Source organism: Salvelinus alpinus, chromosome 16 (genome assembly GCF_045679555.1).
Source record: "Salvelinus alpinus chromosome 16, SLU_Salpinus.1, whole genome shotgun sequence".
Taxonomy (NCBI): domain Eukaryota; kingdom Metazoa; phylum Chordata; class Actinopteri; order Salmoniformes; family Salmonidae; genus Salvelinus; species Salvelinus alpinus.
In genome coordinates, this window is record NC_092101.1 from 52,806,354 (window position 1) to 52,818,552 (window position 12,199).

A 12,199-nucleotide genomic window follows, 5' to 3' on the forward strand; every position below is an offset into this window, starting at 1 on the left:
CCAGGCTACCTGCCACCCCAACACTCTAACCACTAGGCTACCTGCCGCCCCAACACTCTAACCACTAGGCCTCCTGCCGCCCCAACACTCTAACCACTAGGCCTCCTGCCGCCCCAACACTCTAACCACTAGGCCTCCTGCCGCACCAACACTCTAACCACTAGGCTACCTGCCACCCCAACACTCTAACCACTAGGCTACCTGCCGCCCCAACACTCTAACCACTAGGCTACCTGTCGCCCCAACACTCTAACCACTAGGCTACCTGCCGCCCCAACACTCTAACCACCAGGCTACCTGCCGCCCCAACACTCTAACCACTAGGCTACCTGCCGCCCCAACGCTTTAACCACTAGGCTACCTGCCACCCCAACACTCTAACCACCAGGCTACCTGCCACCCCAACACTCTAACCACTAGGCTACCTGCCACCCCAACACTCTAACCACTAGGCTACCTGCCGCCCCAACACTCTAACCACTAGGCTTCCTGCCGCCCCAACACTCTAACCACTAGGCTACCTGCCGCACCAACACTCTAACCACCAGGCTACCTGCCACCCCAACACTCTAACCACCAGGCTACCTGCCGCCCCAACACTCTAACCACCAGGCTACCTGCCACCACAACACTCTAACCACTAAGCTACCTGCCACCACAACACTCTAACCACTAGGCTACCTGCCGCCCCAACACTCTAACCACCAGGCTACCTGCCACCCCAACACTCTAACCACTAGACTACCTGCCGCCCCAACACTCTAACCACTAGGCTACCTGCCACCCCTACACTCTAACCACCAGGCTACCTGCCGCCTCTACACTCTAACCACTAGGCTACCTGCTGCCTCAACACTCTAACCACTAGGCTTCCTGCTGCCTCTACACTCTAACCACTAAGCTACCTGCCACCCCAACACTCTAACCACTAGGCTACCTGCCGCCCCAACACTCTAACCACCAGGCTACCTGCCACCCCAACACTCTAACCACTAGGCTACCTGCCTCCTCTAACCACTAGGCTACCTGCCTCTTCTAACCGCTAGGCTACCTGCCACCCCTACACTCTAACCACTAGGCTACCTGCCGCCCCAACGTTCTAACCACTAGGCTACCTGCCACCCAAACACTCTAACCACTAGGTTACCTGCCACCCCAACACTCTAACCACCAGGCTACCTGCCGCCCCAACACTCTAACCACTACGCTTCCTGCCGCCCCAACACTCTAACCACCAGGCTACCTGCCGCCCCAACACTCTAACCACTAGGCTACCTGCCGCCCCAACACTCTAACCACCAGGCTACCTGCCACCCCAACACTCTAACCACCAGGCTACCTGCCGCCCCAACACTCTAACCACTAGGCTACCTGCCGCCCCAACGCTCTAACCACCAGGCTACCTGCCACCCCAACACTCTAACCACCAGGCTACCTGCCGCCCCAACACTCTAACCACTAGGCTACCTGCCGCCCCAACGCTTTAACCACTAGGCTACCTGCCACCCCAACACTCTAACCACCAGGCTACCTGCCACCCCAACACTCTAACCACTAGGCTACCTGCCACCCCAACACTCTAACCACCAGGCTACCTGCCGCCCCAACACTCTAACCACTAGGCTTCCTGCCGCCCCAACACTCTAACCACTAGGCTACCTGCCGCACCAACACTCTAACCACCAGGCTACCTGCCACCCCAACACTCTAACCACCAGGCTACCTGCCGCCCCAACACTCTAACCACCAGGCTACCTGCCAATACATTTGAGAATCTATCAAAAAAGTACAACCTCCAGACTCTCAGTTTTACAATTATTCACAGTACAAGTTAACAGCAGCTATCTTACTAAAGTAGTGGGACCAGCATAAAACGCTTATATACATCCTTTAATTACAGAAAAGACATATAACCAAGTAAATGCTAAGAATGTGCTGGGTAACATTATACAGAATTATCCAAGAAGACATAAAATATAAGAATATTATAGCGGTAACTAATTGAGAAGACAAGCTGCAAATAGTAATAAACAAAAAGACGACTGTGATGATGTCTAGAAAAACATCCAAGACAACCAACTCTCTACTCTGGAGGGAAAAGTCTTGGAAAATTCAGTCAATATTTTTTTACAACTCCTATCAAAATAGAACCGTGACATCACACCAAGCTGCTAACTGTAGGGAGAGCAGAGCCCAACCATACTCACGTATTATATTCCGGCCCAGTCCTCAATTGTTTTATAGATACAAAGTATTGGTTGAGACATTCGAACATTCGATTTCTCTAAATCCAGAACGCATACTCCTGGGGAGAACCCCATGAACCCCCATACTCCTGGGGAGAACCCCATGAACCCCATGAACCCCCATACTCCTGGGGAGAACCCCATGAACCCCCATACTCCTGGGGAGAACCCCATGAACCCCCATACTCCTGGGGAGAACCCCATGAACCCCCATACTCCTGGGGAGAACCCCATGAACCACCATACTCCTGGGGAGAACCCCATGAACCCCATGAACCCCATGAACCCCCATACTACTGGGGAGAACCCCATGAACCCCCCATACTCCTGGGGAGAACCCCATGAACCCCCCCATACTCCTGGGGAGAACCCCATGAACCCCCCATACTCCTGGGGAGTACCCCATGAACCCCCCATACTCCTGGGGAGAACCCCATGAACCCCCCCATACTCCTGGGGAGAACCCCATGAATCCCCCATACTCCTGGGGAGAACCCCATGAACCCCCCCATACTCCTGGGGAGAACCCCATGAACCCCCATACTCCTGGGGAGAACCCCATGAACCCCCCATACTCCTGGGGAGAACCCCATGAACCCCCCATACTCCTGGGGAGAACCCCATGAACCCCATGAACCCCCATACTCCTGGGGAGAACCCCATGAACCCCCCATACTCCTGGGGAGAACCCCATGAACCCCCATACGCCTGGGGAGAACCCCATGAACCCCATGAACCCCCATACTCCTGGGGAGAACCCCATGAACCCCCCATACTCCTGGGGAAAACCCCATGAACCCCCATACTCCTGGGGAGAACCCCGTGAACCCCATGAACCCCCATACTCCTGGGGAGAACCCCAAGAACCCCCCATACTCCTGGGGAGAACCCCATGAACCCCCCATACTCCTGGGGAGAACCCCATGAACCCCATGAACCCCCATACTCCTGGGGAGAACCCCATGAACCCCATGAACCCCCATACTCCTGGGGAGAACCCCATGAACCCCCCATACTCCTGGGGAGAACCCCATGAACCCCCATACTCCTGGGGAGAACCCCATGAACCCCCCATACTCCTGGGGAGAACCCCATGAACCCCCATAATCCTGGGGAGAACCCCATGAACCCCATGAACCCCCATACTCCTGGGGAGAACCCCATGAACCCCCATACTCCTGGGGAGAACCCCATGAACCCCCATACTCCTGGGGAGAACCCCATGAACCCCATGAACCCCCCATACTCCTGGGGAGAACCCCATGAACCCCATGAACCCCCCATACTCCTGGGGAGAACCCCATGAATCCCCCATACTCCTGGGGAGAACCCCATGAACCCCATGAACCCCCCATACTCCTGGGGAGAACCCCAAGAACCCCCATACTCCTGGGGAGAACCCCATGAACCCCCCCATACTCCTGGGGAGAACCCCATGAACCCCCCATACTCCTGGGGAGAACCCCATGAACCCCGTGAACCCCCCATACTCCTGGGGAGAACCCCATGAACCCCATGAATCCCCCATACTCCTGGGGAGAACCCCATGAATCCCCCATACTCCTGGGGAGAACCCCATGAACCCCCATACTCCTGGGGAGAACCCCATGAACCCCATGAACCCCCCATACTCCTGGGGAGAACCCCATGAACCCCCATACTCCTGGGGAGAACCCCATGAACCCCCCATACTCCTGGGGAGAACCCAAGAACCCCCATACTCCTGGGGAGAACCCCATGAACCCCCATACTCCTGGGGAGAACCCCAAGAACCAGTTAACTAGAAATGGGTTTAAACCGCTGGCACAACAAATAAGCAAATGTAAATAAACAATGAATGAAATATACTTTATAGTATGATAATGATAATGATAACTAGAATAAGAAGTACTCTATTTGAGACACAGTAAAAAAAAAAAGGACATTATAGTAGTATGAAAAATGTATAGGCCCTAACATGTACATGTTTTAAACGAACGTGTGTGTGTGTATTCAAAAAAATATTTGTTTTTATCCTCATCAATATACTGTACACACAATACCCCATAATGACAATGCAATTATTTTTTTTTGAGTGCAAATGTATTTAAAAAAAAAAAAATGAAATATCACATTTACATAAGTATTCAGACCTTTTACTCAGTACTTTGTTGAAGCACCTTTGGCAGCGATTACAGCCTCAAGTCTTCTTGGATATGACGCAACAAGCTTAGCAAACCTGTATTTGGGTAGTTTCTCCCATTCTTCTCTGCAGATCCTCTCAAGCTCTGTCAGGTTGGATGGGGAGCGTTGCTGCACAGCTATTTTCATGTCTCTTCGGAGATGTTTGATCGGGTTCAAGTCCGGGCTCTGGCTGAGCCACTCAAGGACAATGAGACTTGTCCCGAAGCCACTCCTGCATTGTCTTGGCTGTGTGCTTAGGGTTGTTGCCCTGTTGGAAGGTGAACCTTCACACCAGTCTGAGGTCCTGAGCGTCTGGAGCTGGTTTTCATCAAGGATCTCTCTGTACTTTGCTCCGTTCATCTTTCCCTCGATCCTGACTAGTCTCCCAGTCCCTGCCGCTGAAAAACATTCCCAAAGCATGAGGCTGTCACCACCATGCTTCACCGTAGGGATGGTGCTAGGTTTCCTCCAGACGTGACACTTGGCATTCAGGCCAAAGAGTTCAATCTTGGTTTCATCAGACCAGAGAATCTTGTTTCTCATAGTCAGAGTTCTTTTAGGTGCCTTTTAGCAAACTCCAAGCGGGCTGTCAGGTGCATTTTACTGAAGAGTGGCTTCCGTCTGGCCACTCTACCATAAAGGCCTGATTGGTGGAGTTCTGCAGAGATGGTTGTCCTTCTGGAAGGTTCTCCCATCTTCACAAAGGATCTCTGGAGCTCTGTCAGAGTGACCATCGGGTTCTTAGTTACCTCCCTGACCAAGGACTTTCTCCCCTGATTGCTCAGTTTGGCCGGGCGGCCAGCTCTAAATCAAATCAAATCAAATTTTATTAGTCACATACACATGGTTAGCAGATGTTAATGCGAGTGTAGCGAAATGCTTGTGCTTCTAGTTCCGACAATGCAGTAATAACCAACAAGTAATCTAACCTAACAATTCCACAACTACTACCTTACACACACACACAAGTGTAAAGGGATAAAGAATATGTACATAAAGATATATGAATGAGTGGTGGTACAGAACGGCATGGCAGATGCAGTAGATGGTATAGAGTACGGTATATACATATGAGATGGGTAATGTAGGGTATGTAAACATTATATTAAGTGGCATTGTTTAAAGTGGCTAGTGGTACATTTTTACATAATTTCCATCAATTCCCATTTTTAAAGTGGCTGGAGTTGAGTCAGTATGTTGGCAGCGGCCGCTAAATGTTAGTGGTGGCTGTTTAACAGTCTGATGGCCTTGAGATAGAAGCTGTTTTTCAGTCTCTCGGTCCCTGCTTTGATGCACCTGTACTGACCTCGCCTTCTGGATGATAGCGGGGTGAACAGGCAGTGGCTTGGGTGGTTGTTGTCCTTGATGATCTTTATGGCCTTCCTGTGACATCGGGTGGTGTAGGTGTCCTGGAGGGCAGGTAGTTTGCCCCTGGTGATGCGTTCTGCAGACCTCACTACCCTCTGGAGAGCCTTACGGTTGTGGGCGGAGCAGTTGCCGTACCAGGCGGTGATACAGCCCGACAGGATGCTCTCGATTGTGCATCTGTAGAAGTTTGTGAGTGCTTTATGTGACAAGCCGAATTTCTTCAGCCTCCTGAGGTTGAAGAGGCGCTGCTGCGCCTTCTTCACAACGCTGTCTGTGTGGGTGGACCAATTCAGTTTGTCCGTGATGTGTACACCGAGGAACTTAAAACTTTCCACCTTCTCCACTACTGACCCGTCGATGTGGATAGGGGGGTGCTCCCTCTGCTGTTTCCTGAAGTCCACAATCATCTCCTTTGTTTTGTTGACGTTGAGTGTGAGGTTATTTTCCTGACACCACACTCCGAGGGCCCTCACCTCCTCCCTGTAGGCCGTCTCGTCGTTGTTGGTAATCAAGCCTACCACTGTAGTGTCATCCGCAAACTTGATGATTGAGTTGGAGGCGTGCATGGCCACGCAGTCGTGGGTGAACAGGGAGTACAGGAGAGGGCTCAGAACGCACCCTTGTGGGGCCCCAGTGTTGAGGATCAGCGGGGTGGAGATGTTGTTACCTACCCTCACCACCTGGGGGCGGCCCGTCAGGAAGTCCAGGACCCAGTTGCACAGGGCGGGGTCGAGACCCAGGGTCTCGAGCTTGATGACGAGTTTGGAGGGTACTATGGTGTTAAATGCTGAGCTGTAATCGATGAACAGCATTCTCACATGGGTATTCCTCTTGTCCAGATGGGTTAGGGCAGTGTGCAGTGTGGTTGCGATTGCGTCGTCTGTGGACCTATTGGGTCGGTAAGCAAATTGGAGTGGGTCTAGGGTGTCCGGTAGGGTGGAGGTGATATGGTCCTTGACTAGTCTCTCAAAGCACTTCATGATGACGGAAGTGAGTGCTACGGGGCGGTAGTCGTTTAGCTCAGTTACCTTAGCTTTCTTGGGAACAGGAACAATGGTGGCCCTCTTGAAGCATGTGGGAACAGCAGACTGGGATAAGGATTGATTGAATATGTCCGTAAACACACCAGCCAGCTGGTCTGCGCATGCTCTGAGGACGCGGCTGGGAATGCCGTCTGGGCCTGCAGCCTTGCGAGGGTTAACACGTTTAAATGTTTTACTCACCTCGGCTGCAGTGAAGGAGAGCCCGCAGGTTTTGGTAGGGGGCCGTGTCAGTGGCACTGTATTGTCCTCAAAGCGGGCAAAAAAGTTGTTTAGCCTGTCTGGGAGCAAGACATCCTGGTCCGCAACGGGGCTGGTTATCTTTTTGTAATCCGTGATTGACTGTAGACCCTGCCACATACCTCTTGTGTCTGAGCTGTTGAATTGCGACTCGATTTTGTCTCTGTACTGGGACTTAGCCTGTTTGATTGCCTTGCGGAGAGAATAGCTACACTGTTTGTATTCGGTCATGCTTCCGGTCACCTTGCCCTGGTTAAAAGCAGTGGTTCGCGCTTTCAGTTTCACGCGAATGCTGCCGTCAATCCACGGTTTCTGGTTTGGGAATGTTTTAATCGTTGCTGTGGGTACGACATCGTCAATGCACTTCCTAATGAACTCGCTCACCGAATCAGCATATTCGTCAATATTGTTGTTGGACGCGATGCGGAACATATTCCAATCCGCGTGATCGAAGCAGTCTTGAAGCGTGGATTCAGATTGGTCGGACCAGCGTTGAACAGACCTGAGCGCGGGAGCTTGTTGTTTGAGTTTCTGTTTGTAGGCTGGAATCAACAAAATGGAGTCGTGGTCAGCTTTTCCGAAAGGGGGGCGGGGGAGGGCCTTATATGCGTCGCGGAAATTAGTATAACAATGATCTAGGGTTTTCCCAGCCCTGGTAGCACAATCGATATGCTGATAGAATTTAGGGAGTTTTGTTTTTAGATTAGCCTTGTTAAAATCCCCAGCTACGATGAATGCAGCCTCAGGGTGTGTGGTTTCCAGTTTACAAAGAGTCAGATAAAGTTCGTTCAGGGCCATCGATGTGTCTGCTTGGGGGGGAATATATACGGCTGTGATTATGATTGAAGAGAATTCCCTTGGTAGATAATGCGGTCGACATTTGATTGTGAGGAGTTCTAGATCAGGTGAACAGAATGACTTGAGTTCCTGTGTGTTGTTATGATGATCACACCACTTCTCGTTAATCATAAGGCATACCCCCCCGCCCCTCTTCTTACCGGAAAGATGTTTGTTTCTGTCGGCGCGATGCATGAAGAAACCAGCTGGCTGCACCGACTCCGTTAGCGTCCCTTGAGTTAGCCATGTTTCCGTGAAGCAGAGCACGTTGCAATCCCTGATGTCTCTCTGGAATGCTACCCGTGCTCGGATTTCATCAACCTTATTGTCAAGAGACTGGACATTGGCGAGTAGTATGCTAGGGAGTGGAGCGCGATGTGCCCGTCTCCGAAGCCTGACCACGAGACCGCCTCGTTTGCCCCTTTTTCGGCGTCGCACAGGGTCGCCGGCTGGGATCAGATCCATTGTATTGGGTGGAAGGCAAAACACTGGATCCGTTTCGGGAAAGTCATATTCCTGGTAGGAACGATGATGAGTTGACGTTAATCGTATATTCAGTAGTTCCTCCCGACTGTATGTAATGAAACCTAAGATTACCTGGGGTACCGATGTAAGAAATAACACATAAAAAAACAAAATACTGCATATTTTCCAAGGAACGCGAAGCGAGGCGGCCATCTCTTTTCGGCGCCGGATGACAAAAAAAAAAAGGAGTCTTGGTGGTTCCAAACGTCTCCCATTTAAGAATGATGGTGGCTACTGTGTTCTGGGGACCTTCAATGCTGCAGACAATTTTTGCTACCCTTCCCCAGATCTGTGCCTCAACACAATCCTGTCTTGGGGCTCTATGGTCAATTCCTTCGACCTCATGGCTTGGTTTTTGCTCTGACATTCACTGTCAACTGTGGGACATTATGTAGACAGGTGTGTGCCTTTCCAAATCATGTCCAATCAATTGAATTTACCACAGGTGGACTCCAATCAAGTTGTAGAAACATCTCATAGATGATCAATGGAAACAGGAAGCACCTGAGATCGTTTTTGTGTCTCATAGCAAAGGGCCTGAATAGTAAATGTAAATAAGGTAAAAACCTGTTTTCGCTTTGTCATTATGGGGTATTGTGTATAAATTGATGAGGAAAACATTTTATTCAATCCATTTTAGAATAAGGCTGTATTGTAACAAAATGTGGAAAAAGTCAAGGGGTCTGAATACTTTCCGATTGCACTGTATATCCTAATCTGACTTCGGTGCAGATCATGTTGTTCTTCACATTACCATCTCTGTTAAACACACACTAAATTAAATCTAAATGTATTTGTCACATGCACAGGATACAGAAGTTGTAAACGGAACAGTGAAATGGTTAATTGCATAGTGGAGTCTTGTTTAGACATGTAGCTAGCTAGCTAAACAATGAACCATAATCCCAACTCATAATACTATGCACCATGCATAAATCTGCAGGTAGCTAAAGCTAACCAACTAGGTTCAATGTTAGCTAGCTAGCTAAGATTAGGCTATAACTAGCAATACAATACAACATGTTTTCTTAGATACAAATAATATTACTGCACAGATCATACACGACTTTCTGACAAAATTAGAAACGTATAATATTGGGAAATGTAGCTAGACTTATCCGTATACAGTGGATGAACGCTTCACCACGCCATCGTTCCCCTTTAGTTTGAAGATGTAATCAGGAGACAGATTTGTTTTTATACAACAGTCTCCTGTGTTTTCTTTTCGACTCGCTCCGCATTTGGCAATCATCTCTCTGCTTCCACCGGGCATTCCACTCATTTCAAAACTCGGTCAACTTCTTCCGTGACATCAACACCGTTGATTGCTGTTTCTTCCCCCGTCACTGTCATCAGAAGACTTAACAATGTTTGGTTCAATGAAAATGTTTTCTACCTAAATCAAAGCATTTCCTCATCGTCCGATTAGAGAGAGTCATCACGGCACGATCGTCCTCCAAAGTCCGGCACAACTTTTTTCCCACTGTTCTTTGTCGACAGCGTTATTAACTTCAGGGCAGCAACACTTTTTCAGTTCCACAAGATATTAAAACATTTAAATACGCAGTAGGAAGGATTACCTACACATACTAAGCAGCTCAAGTTATAGACAGAAGCGAGTTACATGGCAGACCAATCTGAACTCATCTCCCGGCATGTCCAGCCCACCCATTATCTCAGCCAATCATAGCTAGTAGGAAGGTTCCTGTATTTTTCTGTGGCTAAACCGACAAGGCTTGTAAATTTAACAATTTTATTCGTATTTACAGATGGCATACAAGTTTGTTATTAAGGCACATGAAAGTTCACATGTTCAAGAAGGCATTTCTGGCAACAAAAAAAACAACGTATTTTGATTTTTAAAAATACATGTTTACGTTCAAATGCCTCTCCTGTGAAGTAGTGACATACGACATACGCCTAGCTTCTTGAAACGGGCCACATATGTGCATATTTAATGACAGATCATCTCATTTGCATATTTCAATATAATATTTTACAAAATGTGTAATACAAAAAAAAGTCATTTGTATCTACATTCAACTGGTAAAAAAGTTAATTGTAAAAAAAAAAATCCCTGTTAGATTGTAGTGCCTGGCCTTAATAAGATACATTTATTCTGAATAATGTTTTCATATTGTGCTTTGTGTCTTTGTCCATCAGGGTTATAAAATGGATGATCTTCTGACCTCTTATGTCAACATGTACCTGAACGAGAGGAAAGCAGTTAGGACCAGAAACCAGAGATACAACGAATAACATGCGACATGTAACCAGGTCGTCACTATCTGGACCAGTTGCAAAGTCAGAAGCCCTGCTCAGTTATACAATTTCTCTTCTTCAGACCTGATTTTAAACCTAACCCTAACACTCGTCCGTTAACCCACACTGCTTAAAACCTCATGCCTAACCTGAACCTTAAAGGGATAGCATGCTAGCAGATACCCATAGACTCCAGTCATTGCACTAACGCTAATTAGTTAGCATTGGCTCTTGAAAATATCTCTAACTTCCTTAATACTGGACACAGAGACATAAATATGGTATCCACCAGTTCCTCTGACTCAGGAAGTAGATAAAGTGCCAAAATCCCAAAGTATCCCTTTAAATTTAAGACCGTATCGTGAAAATGTCATCTTTTTGTTTAATGATATAGCCAATTTTGACTTTGCAGCTTGGTCATATAGTGGGAACCATGGTAACAGGAACATGTGAGGCCTTGAGCTGCTGGGATGGTAGAAACATGATGCAAACTGTGCCTTGAATTTACAACTAATGTTCTAACACACACACACACACACACACACACACACACACACACACACACACACACACACACACACACACACACACACACACACACACACACACACACACACACACACACACACACACACACACACACACACACACACACTCACACACACATATACAACACACACACACTCACACACACACATATACAACACACACACACTCACACACGCACACACAAGATAATTTTTTTCATTCTAAATTCTAAATGTAATTTGTGCATTGTAAAAGTTAACTACATACAGGACAATATACCTAACTTGAAATACCTAACTTGGAAATATGGTGACACAAAACTTTCCACAAATGTTTTATGTGCCCTGCCACAGATAAAGGAAGGCATAACTTATTTATAACTGACAAATATTACTGAAATAATTACTTAAATTATTTATCATGAAATGTTTACAATTCTGCTGCCATGTATCTACTGTCTTCTGATGAATAAACAGGTGTGCCTTCGTGCATCCCCCCAAACAGTTTGGATGGACTGCTTCTTTTGTTGAAAACAGATGATGTTGTTTTGCATAATGATGACGTTACTTGTCAAAATTGACACGTGAAATACTTTTCCTGTGTCTGATCCTAATACACTTGTTGCTGGTGTGGATTCTGTTTGTGGTGTTCTTTTTCTGAGGGTTTGAGGAGGTTTACTGTGTTTATTAATTAACTAAACAGCATCCCCAACTATACTATAACTACATCCCCAACTATACTATAACTACATCCCCAACTATACTATAACTACATCCCCAACTATACTATAACTACATCCCCAACTATACTATAACTATTCTATAACTACATCCCCAACTATACTATAACTACATCCCCAACTATACTATAACTATACTATAACTACATCCCCAACTATACTATAACTACATCCCCAACTATACTATAACTACATCCCCAACTATACTATAACTACATCCCCAACTATACTATAACTACATCTCCAACTAT

General features: G+C 47.5%; 1 protein-coding gene across 1 annotated transcript in view; it reads left to right on the forward strand.

The window, feature by feature from the left end:
- The window catches only part of LOC139541675 (unconventional myosin-VIIa), a 107,348-nt gene extending 95,636 nt beyond the window's left edge, over positions 1–11,712 (forward strand). The window contains exon 46 of the mRNA XM_071346595.1: positions 10,583–11,712. Coding sequence (XP_071202696.1) covers positions 10,583–10,678 — 96 coding nt within the window. The 3' untranslated portion in view covers positions 10,679–11,712. The remainder of the gene's footprint in view (positions 1–10,582) is intronic.
- Positions 11,713–12,199: the final 487 nt, after the last annotated feature.